The 15,333-nt window shown below is 43.9% G+C and overlaps 1 protein-coding gene across 2 annotated transcripts; it reads right to left on the bottom strand.

Annotated features, from left to right (window-relative positions):
- Positions 1-1,131: 1,131 nt before the first annotated feature.
- Positions 1,132-13,388, bottom strand: AQP4 (aquaporin 4; the record flags this gene model as incomplete). 2 transcript variants are annotated; one of them, XM_080714758.1, is made up of 5 exons in its annotated part: positions 1,132-1,410; positions 7,897-7,977; positions 8,254-8,418; positions 9,822-10,236; positions 13,357-13,388. In XM_080714758.1, 5 exons carry the CDS (start codon positions 13,386-13,388, stop codon positions 1,132-1,134), a joined length of 972 nt encoding a protein of 323 aa, XP_080570884.1. The 2 variants fall into 2 exon arrangements, with proteins under 2 accessions (XP_080570884.1, XP_080570885.1); XM_080714759.1 differs by lacking the exon at positions 7,897-7,977.
- Between the last annotated feature and the right edge of the window lie 1,945 nt (positions 13,389-15,333).

The raw sequence follows: 15,333 nt of genomic DNA, 5'->3' as shown, positions 1-15,333 counted from the left end.
TCACTCAAATATCATTATATTTTCAGGGAAGACTATCAACAGATGTCAGCAGACATGAGCGAGCAGCTGAGGGTGGGACTGGACAGGGCCAGTAGCCAGCAAAGAATCAGGGCTCAGCTAGTTAAGTTCTTGTCAAAACTAAGTCCCAGCTAATGTTCAAATATAACCAAAGTTACAAGCAAACAAAATCCCCAGTTTTGCCAATAAGCTAAAAAATAAGCAAAATATTTAAGTGGTTAAAAGCTTAGATTGTTAACCTTGTGTAGCGCATTTGAGGCTGTGCACTGAAAACAGATCAACCATTTGATATGAGAATACAGATTTCCTTTTCTTTGTGATTATTGTATGATGATGACTTTCCCACTCCCACAGGACTTCATGGATTGTCCTGAGTCTCAATAGGTATTCTTTGTGGCTTAAAGGTTTACTATACGGGACAAATAAATACACAGGGTTTCTGCATTTTCTTTTCAAATGTCTGGGCTTTAGTTCTACTTAGTTTTAAATGTCTGGGCTTTAGTTATCATTAACATCAAGGAGGAGGAAGAATTATAATAAACTGGAGTTGGGTTGGAAAGTTGGGTATTCGCAGCATAAAAGGAAACAACTAATTAGCAATGACCTTGTCAATATTGTTTTTTTTCGAGGTAGCTTATAGATAAGGGATTGTCCATTAAAGAACTTGAGCTATTTCCTCTCTTGAATGTGCACCACCTATGACATATTGCATTTTGCCATCATTAAACTCAATTTAAAGGAAAAAAATATTCAAGTGAGGACTGACAATACCAAGTTCCTAGTAGAAGAGGAACAAGCCAATAGATGTGTCTATATATTTTGTAAGGCAAGACTTAGCCAAATCTTGATGTGCATTTTAAGTCGGTTACTAACAAAAGGCAACTAGATAAATTAAGTATATACTTCAAGGATTTCTTTTTTTTGCAATTCCTGTGTGTTTCTTCCTTTCCTCCTTGGTAAATAATGACTACTTATTGTTTAGACTGAGTAATATGACATGAAACCACAAACCTGCACATACCTAATTTATAACAAATCGGTCTCCTTGATGGGTGGGAGGAAATCTGAGGACACTTCTAAGGGGTCCTGTCTGCTTTCAGTGCTGTCCTCTAGTCATACTGAAGATAACACCTCCCCGGACGGGTCTTTGCCCTTCTTCTCCTCCCCCCGGTCGATGTCAATCACATGCACCACTCCGGGCTTCAGAATCAAGTCCTCAGTCTCCACCTGACTCCTGTTGTCCTCCACTTCCATGTAGCTCCCTTTCGATTGCTGGGCAGCCTTGCTGAAGGCCTCCTTGAAGCGACGTTTGAGTTCAACATCTGGACAAAAGACATACTCATAAAGGCCACCAGCCAGGACAGCTCCTATTATTGGTCCAACCCAATATATCTGGGGGAGAGATGGAAGAAGAGAGTCTAAGCAAAGAAAAACTTTTCTATGAGGAATTCATAAATATAGAATTTAACTATGCTTAATAATCAACTGTGGCATGTTTTTAAAAGAAGAATTGGCAAGGAAATAAGAATATACACCAAATTCACACTGAAGAGCCGTAAATTATTAAATAACGCTTGAACAGAAAACAAGAAAGAATGATTTCATTTCCTCCTTTCATTAGTTAGACTTTTCTCATTTTCTATCCGGGTGTGGTGGTGCATTCCTACAACCCCAGTACTTGGGAAGCTGAGGCAGGAGGCTTGCAGGTTCAAAGCCAACCTCAGCAATTTAGTGAGGTCTTCAGAAACTTAGCAAGATACTGTTTCCAAATAAGAAAGATAAAAAAAAAGGCTGAGGATGTTGCTCAGAGGTACAATGCCCCTAGGGTCAATCCCCAGAACTACACACACACACACACACACACACACACACACACACACACACACTTCATTTTACCTTCCTATTATTTTACCTTGTATTTTTTTGGGGGGAGGAGGTACCGGGATTGAATCCAGAGGCATTCTATCTCTGAAATACCCTCCCTCTCCTTCCAGCCCTTTTACTTTTCTGTTTGTTTTTTTGTTTTGTGGTACTGGGGTTGGAACCCAGGGACATTCTACCTCTGAGCTAAACCCCCAGTCCTATTTTTCATTCTTTATTTTGAAACACAGTCTCACTGAGTTGCAAAGGGCCTCACTAAGTAGCTGAGGCTGTCCGCAAACCGTGATTCTTCTGTCTCAGCCTCCTAAATGCTGGGATTACAAGCGAGTGCCACCACAACCTCCTCCTCCTCCTCCTCCTCCTCCTCCTCCTCCTCCTCCTCCTCCTCCTCCTCCTTCTTCTTCTTCTTCTCCTCCTTCTTCTCCTTCTTCTCCTCCTCCTTCTCCTCCTTCTCCTTCTTCTCCTCCTCCTTCTCCTCCTTCTCCTCCTCCTCCTCCTCCTCCTCCTCCTTCTCCTTCTCCTTCTTCTCCCTCCTCCTCCTTCTCCTCCTCCTCCTCCTCCTCCTCCTCCTCCTCCTCCTCCTCCTCCTTCTTCTTCTTCTTCTTCTTCTTCTTCTTCTTCTTCTTCTTCTTCTTCTCCTTCTCCTCCTCCTCCTCCTCCTCCTCCTCCTTCTCCTCCTCCTCCTCCTCCTCCTCCTTCTCCTCCTTCTCCTTCTTCTCCTCCTCCTTCTCCTTCTTCTCCTCCTCCTTCTCCTCCTCCTCCTTCTCCCTCCTCCTCCTCCTCCTCTTCCTCCTCCTCCTCCTCCTTCTTCTTCTCCTTCTTCTCCTCTTCCTCCTCCTTCTCCTCCTCCTCCTCCTCCTCCCCCTCCTCCTCCTCCTCCTCCTCCTCCTCCTCCTCTTTGAAACACTAAGTTGCTGAGGGCCTTGCTAAATGGCTAAAGCTGACCTTGAACCTGCGTTCCTCCCATCTCAGCCTCCTAAATCCTGGGATTACAGGGGGGTCACCAGGCCCAGCTTTGCATTGGTTTTCGGTGTAATTAGGATCTTATCATTTGGAGCTTTAGGTATTCAGTACAGCATGACAAATGCAAACCCAGCTCCACCGTATAACAATTTCAAGAATGCTTCTGTCAGGAACTTGAGTTCCTAGCCTTAATTTACTCATCTACAAAGTGGGGCTTATAGTAACACACATATGGGATGTGAAGATGAATGAATAATCCTTGTAATGTACTCAGTTTTTCCCAGTTTGCAGTAACTAGCTCCATTAATGCTTCGGAGGTCACTTAAAGCTGTAGAAAGTGACTCCTCTGGCTGTAACTTATTATTTTCCTTATGTTGCATGTTTTCCCTATTTAAAATTTGGTGTTTTGATAGAAAATCTCATGGTTTGCTCACTTCTCTTTTTGCAGAGTTTTTCTATACAAGGTGGCTGGGTAAAAAACTCTGTACTTAAGCTGGAAGTGGTGGTATACGCGTGTAATCCTAGTACTTATGAGGCTGAGACAGGAGAATCACAGGTTCACAGCCAGCCTCAGCTACTTAGTGAGGCCCTCTGCAACTTAGTGAGACCCTATTTCAAAGTTAAGAATAAAAAATGGGGCTGGGGTGTAGCTCTGAGGTAGAATGCCCCTGGGTTCCATCCCCAGTACCATAACAAAACAAAACAAAACAACAAAAAAACCTCTGTACTCTGAATTTGTAGATGATGGCTAGTAGCAATTTTATAGAATTTTAATTAATGAAAATTTATCATACCACTTTTATACCTAGAATAAAGTAAGTTGTGACTTTGAATGAACTGCAACATTTTCTTTAGAGCACACGTGCACTCTAGAATATCAGGCATGCATTCAACATGTTCTCTTGGGCATCAGGGACCCAGTGATTAAACACTCTGTCTGAGCTGGCCACATTATTTTTTTATATTATCTCATTTAACTTGAATAGTACCCTTTGAAATAGCTCTGATTAGTAATATTTTCATTTTATAGTAAGCCAACTGACACTCACAGAGGATGAGAAGCTTGCTTAAGATTTAATGCTTAAGCCAGGCATGGTGGTGAATGCCTGTAATCCCAGTGCTTGGGAGGCTAAGACAGGAGGATCCCGGGTTCAAAGAGCTTGAGCAGTGCAGGGAGGCTCTCAGCAACCTAGTGAGACCCTGTTTTAAAACAAAAATTAAAATAAGATATGGGTGTAGCTTAAAGGTAGAATGCCCCTGGGTTCTATCTCCAGTTTAAAAAATAAATAAGTAGCCGGGCGTGGTGGCACACGCTTGTAATCCCAGCATTTGGGAGGCTGAGACCAGAGGATCGCAGTTAGCGGACGGCCTCAGCTACCTAGTGAGGCCCTCCGCAACTTAGTGAGACCCTGTTTCAAAATAGAGAATAAAAAATAGGGCAGGGGGTGTAGCTCAGAGGTCAAATGCCTCTGGGTTCCATCTCCAGACTTGCAATAAATAAATAAATAAATAAATAAATAAATAAATAAATAAATACTAATGCTTAGCAAGTGATGGAGCTAGAATTTCAATGCCAACATCAAACTGTTCATTTGAATTGTTACACATTTTTCTACCATTTTGTCATTTGAAATGTGATGAATGCTTCTTGCTTAAAACCCCCTCTAACCATTAATTTCAGTCGGCATCCTCATTGTAAAGTCCAAAGCAAATTAAAATGTAAGCGAAAGCCGAACACATGTCCTTAATAAGGAGACTGTGGGTAGAATGGCCGCAAGAAGCTTGCTCCTTATCTTGAAAGGAAAGGACTTATCTTCCCTCCGCCCTTTGAAGAAGAAACCCCTCCAAACGTCTTTGCTCTTTGTTCCTTTGGCAAGATCGCATTAGCTCAGTCCCATTCCACAGGCCTCCGTCCCATAAGGGGAGAACAGGCGCCATCAAACACGCGCCACCATCCCCCGTCACCCGTGAGGACAACCACGCATCCTCTCGAAAATAAACAAACCGCAGTGCCAAGGCGCTATTCCAAAATGAACTTACATGTACTTTAAAATGACTTAAAGTTTTGTAAAGAATTCCTATTGCTAAAACTATAGAAAATACATAAAAGTTTAGAGAAAATAAAATAATGCAATTATACTACACAAAAACGTCATACACTACATTGATTTTCTGTCAATGGCAGTTCACCTAGTGAGTGTTGATACTTTAGGTCTGAGTGAAGCTGAGGGTAGAGAGAAAAAAACCAACAACAAAAACTTCATGCAACATGTATGTACATACACGTTTTTTACCCCAATATGATGTATGAATATAATGCACCAATAAAAAATTAAAAAAAACCCTCATACCGTTTATATTCTGGTGTTATTCCCAGATTATCTACAAATACACTTTGAGTTAATTTTAATTTTCACAGAACCATTGTTATAAAATGGGCATTCATTTTTAGTGAGACTAATGTTATAAAACAAGGGGGCCGGGCGTGGTGGTGCATACCTGTAATCCCTGCATTTAGGAGGCTGAGACAGGAGCATCGCACAGGTTCGAAGCCAGCCTCAGCTACTTAGTGAGGCTCTCAGCAACTTAGTGAGACCCTGTTCCCAAATAAAATATAAGATAGGTCTGGGAACAGAGGGTGAAAGTCCTGGGTTCTATCCCTAGTAACACCACCACCAAAAAAAAAAAAAAAAAAAAAAAGCCAAAAAACCAAAAAACAACAAGGGGAAATCTTTGACTGGGTCAGCAGGTCAAGAATTCCTACTACGTAAATTATGTCAGTTTACTACAAATGGCAATTGATACATCAAAAAATACTTTCATATTTTTAAGTCCTTAGAAGTTAAATTAAAAGTTTATTACAAATAGTTTGAATTTAATTAGAATTAGAATTAGAAACACTGGGGAATGAACCCAGAGGGTACCCTTTTAAAATTGTTTATCTTTTTTTTTTTTGTGGTACTGGGGTTCCTGGAAACCCTTCTACCTCCGGGCTACACTCCAAGACCTATTTTCATACTTTTTAAATTTGGAAACAGGGTCTCTTAAGCCAGCATGGCTGGCTTCGAACCACCTGTGAGATCCTCCTGTCTCCGCCTCGCAAGCGCGGGGATTGCAAGCCTGCGCCACCACGCCCTGCTAAATTGTTTATCTTGAAACAGGGTTTTGTTGAGTTGTGCAGGCTGGCCTTGAACTTGTGGCCTTCCTGCCTCAGCCTCCAGAGTGGTAGGGATTACAGGCATGAACCACTGGATCTAGCTTTTATTAGACAATCTATTTATTGCCCATTAAATTTTCCTTTTTTATGTGATAAATCTTTTTTCTCTTCCTTCCTTTCTTTCTCTCCTTCTCACCCCACTCCCTTCCTTCCCTTCTTTTTATTTCCTTTCTATTTTTTCTTTCCTTCTTTCTTCTCAGTACTGGGAATTGAACCTGGGGCTTTGTACCTGCTAGGTAAGTGTTCTATCACTGAGCTATGCCCCCATGCCCAGGGTCTTTTTCTTTTCTTTTCTGTTTTTGACTAAACCCAGGGACATTCTACCTTTGAACTATACCCCCAGCTTTCTTTTGCTTTTCTTGTTATGAAACAGGGTCTTGCGAGGATGCTGAGAATCTTGTTAAATTGTCGAGGCTGTCCTCGAACCTGTGATCCTCCCAGCTTTCCAAGTACTGGCATCTCAGGCATGCCATCACAACTGGCTCCATGGCACTTTTTATTTTTTATTTGAGACAGGATCTGGCTAAATGTCCCATGCTGGCCTTGAACTTATGATCAGTCTGCCTCAGCTTCTTGAGTAGCTGAGATTACAGGTGTGTGACCCAATCTCATCTGACCCAGTGTGGCAAATCTTTTGATAATTAAACAAAAATACCAGTGGCAAAATCACTAGTCTCATGGATGGCACTGTTGGCCAAGTCTTGGCATGGCTGTGTCCAAAATCTTGCTTTTGAACACTGACTCTCATGCTGTTATATAAAGGTCTAAATTACTTACAAAGACGGAGGATTCATTTCATATAGCTGAAATCATGGAGCATACATGTGATTTTTCTCCTTTGCACTGTTAAACCTTAGCTGAGTGAGTGCAACTGGGGCAGTAACCACCATAGGGATAAAATCAAAACGCAAATATACAAACGTATGTTCTGTTAGATTCGTGAATTTAGAAAGCCATGAAATAAATTTCTAATATATAAATGACAATAAAAGTTAGCCAGACTTGAGATGTTTATTGGTTATTGTGAGTCAGTGTGTGAGCGGACTTCACAAATGCCTCGTGACTCACTGAAAAGATTTAAATTCCCCTGCTCTAAGACCCAATGGAAATAAAGCTGATTGTAGCATTTAAATGTGGACATGATTATCCTCTGAAGCTCCACCACCATATTACTACATAAGTTCGCCTTGAGATTCACAGTGAGCCTTTCCTGAGAGTCATTTATTTTTCCAGCTATCGTTAGGGTGATCATAGCATGAACATTTGCACCATTTATCCTCCGCCATCTGTGGTTCAAATGCTTCCAACTCACATACTATTAATTGGGCTACGCTTTCGTAAACAAAAAAGGTAAATATTTTTGCTTTGGACAGTGATTTAAAATATTTTTCTCCTTTACTATTTTTTTACAAGCTCATTTTCCGTAATTGCTGGGAAGGCTTTCTTTCAATTATTTAAACATTACTTTCACTGCACCATTCTGATTTTAATTTGTTCCACGTAGGCAACCTTCCTATGCAGTATGTTCTATTGCAGTCTGTCAGATACTGTGCCCAGACCAGCATCAAAACAAAATGAAATAAACAAAAAAAAAACTATTATTGAAAGCCCAGGACAGATATGAGATGAGATGTTTTGCAGCAGACCTGTGCTAGGCTTTCCTTAGTCTTTATGAAAGATGTAATAAAGTGAGTGTCAAGGTTGGGGGCTGCAATAGAAACTCGTGAGCAAATAATGAAAAAAAAAAAAAAAGGAAGAGCCCCATGGATAATTGTCCTTGAATGTAAGAAGAAAGGAATTATCAATGTGATGGTTACCCAGTGGTTTTCCCAATTTCCCATGATAACTGCAGGTCCAAAGGATCGGGCTGGATTCATGCTGGCACCAGTGTAATTGATCTGTGGGAAAAAGAAAATGACTTTAAGCATTGCTGAAAGAGGACTACGGACAGGAATCATTCATTGCGATTTGCTAGTATATGTGCAGTCAAATGACCCTCAATATGTCAGCGGCTAGATCAACATTCTTATCACATCGTTGGCAAAATGACCACCTAAATGAACAGACATGGCTGGATGCCGAAGAGCTATAGCTGCGAAACATTATTTTCAGGCCAGCTCTAGGGTGAGGATAAATGAGATGGATCAATTATTTAAATGGACTTGGAAACTTACTGCAAATAAATGTCCAATTGCAACAGAAAATCCAATTGCTAAAGCGATTGAACCAGTGACATCAGTCCGTTTGGAATCGCAGCTGGCAAAAATAGTAAACACCAACTGAAATGTGATTATCAACTCCACCAGGAGGCCGTGACCGGCGGTAAGATTCCCATGAACCTGCAGACAGAAAATACTCCATTGGATTTGAAGCAAGAGTACATTTCCGTGACCACAAATCATGGTGAAAGGTGCATTTTATCTGTATAGAAAGCAGCAGTTAATTTGAATCTTTTACTCTACTCCCAGTTGAGATCTCCAACCCTTTCCTCTCTGAAACAGAAGAAATAAATTTACACTCGTTTGGAGCCGTCACAGATAATTACTTTTACGATGACCAAGCAGGAGTTTGTGCTGAGTGTTATTTTGTACAAAGAAAACTAGATGTGCCCCGGCTGCACCTAACTTAGAAAAGACTTTATTGAGACACTTATAATTTTATTAGGCAATGATTAAACCAACTAATTAAGTTTAAATTAATAACGTAGATCACAATTAAAACTAAGGGCATGTGAGTGTGTGTATGTTTAAAATCAATCTGGGTGCTGATCTAACCTTCTTCATCAGTTAACAACCAAACCAGATCAATAATTTTTAAGTATGCATCTTATTTAGGTCATTTGAAATTTCATGAACATGTCAAGAAACAAACTTGTTTCTTCTGCCATTGAATAAATAAATAATTGTAAAAAAATGCCTTAAGATAAATATATAGTCAGTAAACTGGGATGAGAGAGAGAGAGAGAGAGAGAGAGAGAGAGAGAGAGAGAGAGAGAGAGAGAGGAAAAGCAACACCTTTTTTTCTGCTACCCCAAACTTAGTTATTTCCAAGTCACTTAAAAGTAAACGGTTTCCTAGTGGGGCTTGGTGGCACATGCCTGTAATCCCAGTACTTAGGAGGCTGAGACAGGAGGATTGGGAGTTTGAGGCCAGCTTCAGTAACTTAGCCAGACCCTCAGTAACTTAGTGAGACCCTGTTTCAAAATAAAAAAGAAAATATGGCTGGGAGTGTAGCTCTGAGAGACAATGCCCCTGGGCTGAGTCCCCAGTATAAAAAATCAAAATAAGAGCTGGGTGTGGTGGCCCACACTTGTAATCCCAGCGCTTGGGAGGCTGAGACAGGAGGATCGCACAGGTTCAAAGCCAGCCTCAGCTACTGAGTGAGGCTCTCAGCAAATTAGTGAGACCCTGTTTCCAAATAAAGTATAAAATATGTCTGGGAGTATAGCCTGGAGGTAGAAAAAGCCCCTGGGTTCCACCCCCAATATCACAAAAGATAAATAAATAAATAAATCAAATGGGGCTAGGGTGTAGCTCAGAGGTAGAATGCTCCTGAGAAGGAGACAGTTTTCTATGGATATTTTTAATGTTGCCAGAATCAGTTTTCACTCCATCAGGAATCATCAAAAATTCTCTGGGACTAAAGTAGCAATCTGACAAATGTGTTGGGTGCCCAGGGTGTTCTGAGCAGAATGTGCCATAGGCCTGGAGTCCTAGTGTGAAGATAACCAGGGAGGGGTTACCGTGGTAACGCCCAGGCCTCCCACCACGTTGGGAGGGGTGACCAGGTAGAGAATCCCCGCTCCAGTGATGGCCCCCAGGCACTGGGCTGCGACGTAGAAGACAGACTTGGCGATGCTAATCTTCCTGGTGCACAGCATGGCCACAGTCACAGCGGGGTTGATGTGGCCGCCACTGATGTGGCCAAAGCACTGTACCATGGTGGCGATGCTGAGTCCAAAGCAGAGGGAGATAAGGACCATGTCAACAGGTAAGGGCTTTTCCGCCCCGCCCCAGTTGATGGTGGATCCCAGGCTGAGCAGAACAAAAATAAGCATGGCCAGGAATTCCGCTGTGACTGCCTTCCAGAATGCTTGAGTCCAGACCCCTTTGAAAGCCACCATGATGTTCGCTTTTCTACACAAAGGTCCACACTTGCTGAAAAGAAAAACATAGGGCCATCAGGAGCTCTCAGGCGGCATCTCGGCATCTGGGCTAGAAGGGTTTTGCACTTGGGGGAGGAGCGAGGCCTGCAGTCTTGCAGGGGACTGTGGGGAGGTCCTGCAAAATGTCTGCAAACAGTATTTGAAAGAATACTTCTAGAAAATCTCCCTAATAGTCAAGAGATTGCTATTCGAATCCCAATTGATTGAATATTCAAATACCATACAGTTTTTCTGGACAAGTATCCCAACTATTCCCCATAAAGAAAACATTTACTACATTCCAAGTTCCTTAAAATATTAGGAATAGCTGGGTACAATGGCACACATCACATACCAGTACCTGGGAGGCTGAGACTGGAGGATGATAAGTTAGAGGCCAGCCTTAGCAAATTAGCAAAGACCCCAGCAACATAGAGACACCTTGTTTAAAAAAAATAATAACAAAAGGGGTTGGGGGTATAGCTCAGAGGTAGAACCCCTCTGGGTTCAAAAGCCATTAAAAAAAAAAAAAGAATAAGCTATATTTACTTTGGAGTCAATTCCATTAGGGAGAGTTTTAAGACTTGTGCTACTTATATGTTATTTATATGTTTAACATAAACCAGTAAAACAGGGCAGGTCCTTTTCAGTTTGTAGCTTCAAATGGCATTTCAAAAAATGAATTTCTCGAGAGAAATTCTGCCCCCCACTTCAGCAGAGAGAGAGTGCGGATTTAGGGGAGGCCTGCTAGCAAGCCAGGGCTGCTGAAGGCTGTCTTTAGCTGGGACGGGAACACTCCCTCCTCTCTCACAGCCAGAGGGAGGAGCCCAGGCAGGCGCGGGCTGAGGGGACGCTGCAGGACGTGACCACCGCGGCCCCAGGGGAGCCAGGAGCACCTTTCTGGGCGGAGCGGGGCGGGGCGGGGCGGGGCGGGGCAAGGCGTGGGCGGGGCAAGGCGTGGGCGGGGCAAGGCAGGCGGCCACTCCAGGCAGAGCAGGCTGGGCAGCTAGTTGCCAGGTGGAGACCCCAGCTGCCTGTCAGCATCTGCGGGGCAAGGGGGAGGAGGGGTGAGGGATGCTTTGAAATCTCTTAATCCTTGAGGGTACCCTTGGACAACTCCCAAAGGACTCCTGGGCGGGGGGTGGGGGGGCAAGTTACACTCCCCTGGGGGCACTCTCCTGTCCCGGGGACCAGAGCTCCAGCTGGAAGACTCCCCAAGAAAAGGGGGCGTGGCAGGGCAAGGGCTCTGTGGAAGGGTTTTCTCTAGGGTCTCCCTGACTGCCGGCTTCTCTTCCCTGCGCTTGGCCCCAGGCCTCCTCTTGGAGTGCTTGTGTGGGGGGAGGGCAGGGGGTTAGGCGGCCAGCAGCAGCAGCCCGGGGAGGGAAGACCCTTCCTCCCTCAGATCCGCTCCCCCTTATTGTCTTTGGATATTTGGAGCCCAGAAGAGGTGGGGGTTTGGTGCTAATGTCAACTGCTCCTTTTGGTAAGAAGGACCAAGATTCCCCTTTGGGAGGGGTGTTACCCCACTTAGCCCCATCAGCCGAGACCTTTGTCCTTGTCCTACTCAGGAGAGCAAAAAGTATAGAGAGCCTTTAGCAGACTCTAATCACAGAGGACTATCATAGAGCTGGGCAAAAATGCCAGTACTATAAGAGATTAGAATTGTTGTAGCTTCCCCTGGATGTATTTTCTGGCCCTCATTTCTGCCACATTACTTCCTGTCCCCTGGAGCCTGTGTTCTGCCTGAGCAGGGGGTATACTCTAATGGAGCTGTGGAACTTTAGTTCTTCAGCTTAGACTCTGGTTCCATGGGGCTCTGCTTCAGACTTGGACAGGGAACCCCCTTTTCTGCCCAACCCGGCTGGCAGGATAAAGGCATGGCTGGCTCCAGAAGGGGATCAGCCAGACGCACCCCTGCCCAGTGAAGGCCTCTCAGTGGATCATGTAATCATGCAAACCCAGGTGGGACAGCACAGACGTCACACTCCCCAGAGAAGGAGGATAGAAGAGGCAAAAACAGGGCGGAAGGAGCTGGCGGGGGCACCAGGGAAAGGCATTAAAAACACTCCCGAGGGGAGAAGCTCAGAGAACTCACAAATTAAAAGAGGAGCTATGAGCCTCGGGCTCCTGAACTCACCAGCAGCCAGAGGCTGCAGCCGATGGCAGAGGGGCGAGGGGCCACTACAGGTGCGATGGTCTGTGCCTGATTTAGTCGGAGAAAGGAAATGGACAGCCAGGAAGCGGAGGGCGCTCCGTGGGCAGGATGCTGTCCCTCTCCGCCCTGCAGGAGAGCACCCGGGAGAGGCGGCCCTGGAAAAGGCCAGCCTCCCCACGCACCCCTTCGCCCCTGAGTCCCTGGAGGAGTCTCCCCTGCGCATTCACACACCTGTGCACCTCTCCAGAGACCTCATTCAAATGACTCAGTTGCTCTGTCAGTTTCAAATTTTCATCAGCCAGAGAAATGAAAACAACAAGACACCCAAAGAACAAAGCACACATATACCCTTGAAGAGTGTTTATAGCCTTTTTCTAAAAAACAAAAAACAAAAACCACCCACAAAATCTGATCCCCTCCCAGGCAGAGTGCGCAGCCTGTTGGCTGTGCACCCAAAGTCTGCTGCATGTACACACCTGTGGCCTTTCAAGGGCTCAGGGCTCAGAGTCCCCCACTGCTCTCATCCCCCATGTTCCACTCACTGAGAATGGATCAACACAATTTGTTTTGCTTCTTTTGCCCCAGAACAAAGGGGATTTGTTGATGTGACCGGGTTGTCCGGACCGGACACTTTACTCTCTAGCTGAATACACAGCCTCATCCGCTCCTGGACAGCTGAGTTCCTGGGTGAGTTGCTTTTATGATAAAAACACTATACAGATAGATTTTCCTCCATAGAGCAATTTCCCCATGCTTTCATAGATCTTTGTATGCAGGATTTGGCTAAAAAGCACCCCTTTTTATCTGCCTTCTCTACACCTCTCTTCTGAATATTCACAGTACCCAGACTTAAAAGAACCACCCACCTCCTCCATAGCTGCCCTCTAGATTCTGCAAAGAAGGCACAAAAATCTGTTAAGAAGAGAGCTTTGTCTTTTGGCCCTGGGCTTTGCTGGGTAAAGGCAAAGTAGGACTTACCCCCACCGCCTCGCTGTGGGTCTGCCACTCATGCCTTCCCTGCAGAGTGGCTCTCCTTGCCTGCCCGCAGCTCCCAGTGAGCCAGGAGTCAGATTACGGCCACTTGTCTGATTGGGTTTTTGGAGTGTAGGGGTGGAAAGATTCTGCACCATGTGGCAATTGCTAAGTTATATTTGAACTTGAAATAATTCTCTGTACCTGATCACTATAGACACAGAGCATTTCAGGAATGCAAAACATTTACTTATGTTGTGTTTCTTTAGCTAGGAATCTTTGCAAATGAGGATTTCCCCCAATCTTTATTTGAAATCTCCCTACCACAAAGAATTGCTGAGAATCTGCTTTTGTGTGTGTGTGTGTGTGTGTGTGTGTGTGTGTGTGTGTGCACGTTGTAGTTGGATTCCCACAACTATTGGGGAATGGGTTTGCTTTACCCAGCAGTTGTCACCTAGGTTTTGGCATATTGCTTTTTTTTTTTTTTTTTTTTTTTAGTGGCACATAGCTAGTGAGTTCTGTTTGAAATTTTTAATCTGAGAAAAAGTATTAGAAGCACAATATACCACTGCAACTCCATTTATACTACAGGTGATGCTGATTTGAAGAATAAAAATAAGGAGAAATAGAAAATATAGAAAATGAGACCGCCCCAGGGTACTCATCGGAGTATTATATCAATAATTTGGGGTAAGTAAGAAATGCTAAAAATATAGAGTTTGGATGAGGAAAAATTCTTGGGAACTGTAGGTAAATTTAACATCTGGAAACCTGGAGACAGGACTGACTATAATGTTCTGGCCCCTGGGCAAAATGAGTGCAGGATTCTTGGTTCAAATATCGTTAAGGGGTGAGCTGGGCGTGATGGCGCACGCTTGTAATCCTAGTACTTGGGAGGCTGAGACAGGACGGTAGCAGTTTCTTGGCCAGCCACAGCTACTTAGTGAGAACCTGTTTCAAAATAAAGGATCAAAAATAGGGCTGGGGGTGTAGCTCGGAGGTAGAATGCCCTTGGGTTCAATCCTCAGTACTGCAAAAAAGAAATCATTAAGGATTATGACAGCAGGCATTCATTCACCAACGCGTGGGGCTCTAAACGCAGAACTCTGCACGGTGACACAGGTTGCATGCTGGTGAAGATGTCTGCCCCTGCCTAAGGAGTCTGCTGCACTCCGGAGCCTCTAGAGAGCATCGGTGGCATCGCCATCTCACTATTCCTTTGTTTCTTTAAGTTGGCTTCAGATGCATAGAATTGGAACAATCCTAACATTTGGTTTATGACACTCTGCCATATCTGTTCATATATGACTCTTATATTTGATAATAGTTAAATAATGACTTTTAAATAATATACTGACCATCTGTGACCCCTCCCCACACATGTGACAAATAAAACTATGAGAATAACTCACATCTACCTATAGGCTCCTCCGTCCCTCCACTTCCCACCTCATTTCAGATTAAATGGGTCTCTTTTTTTTCAGACTGACCTATGATAAGAGAAACACAGAAGAGAGAAGGAAGACTATTACGCTTTTAAATCTTTTGCTGTCTCATTTGTGCCCATGAGACAAGGCTCAGGGGCACCAAGCTCTCATTATAACAAAGGAATTGGAATTTGGAGTGTGAGTTTCAGAGGAGAACTTTGTTACCATTTCAAGTATTTTCAGGTAAAGATTGGTATACAGTCTCACCAATATGGTTGTGCACTGATCATTGTACATTGTACATCAGTGGCTTGAGCCATTTATTTATTTATTTATTTGTTAATTCTTGGCAGTAGCAATTAAACCCAAGGGCTTTCTACTTCTGAGCTACCTTCCCCCCCACCCCTTGCTTTATTTTTTGTATTTTTTTTTTTTTTTGTGGTGGTGGTACTGGGGTTCCTAGAAGCCCTTCTACCTCCGGGCTACACTCCCAGACCTATTTTGTATACTTTTTTATTTGGAAACAGGGTCTCCTAAGCCAGCGCGCGCGGCTGGC

Source organism: Muscardinus avellanarius, assembly GCF_963383645.1.
Source record: "Muscardinus avellanarius genome assembly, chromosome: 17".
NCBI classification, from domain to species: domain Eukaryota; kingdom Metazoa; phylum Chordata; class Mammalia; order Rodentia; family Gliridae; genus Muscardinus; species Muscardinus avellanarius.
Note: the sequence above shows the minus strand (reverse complement) of the source record. Positions and strands in the feature narration are given on the sequence as shown.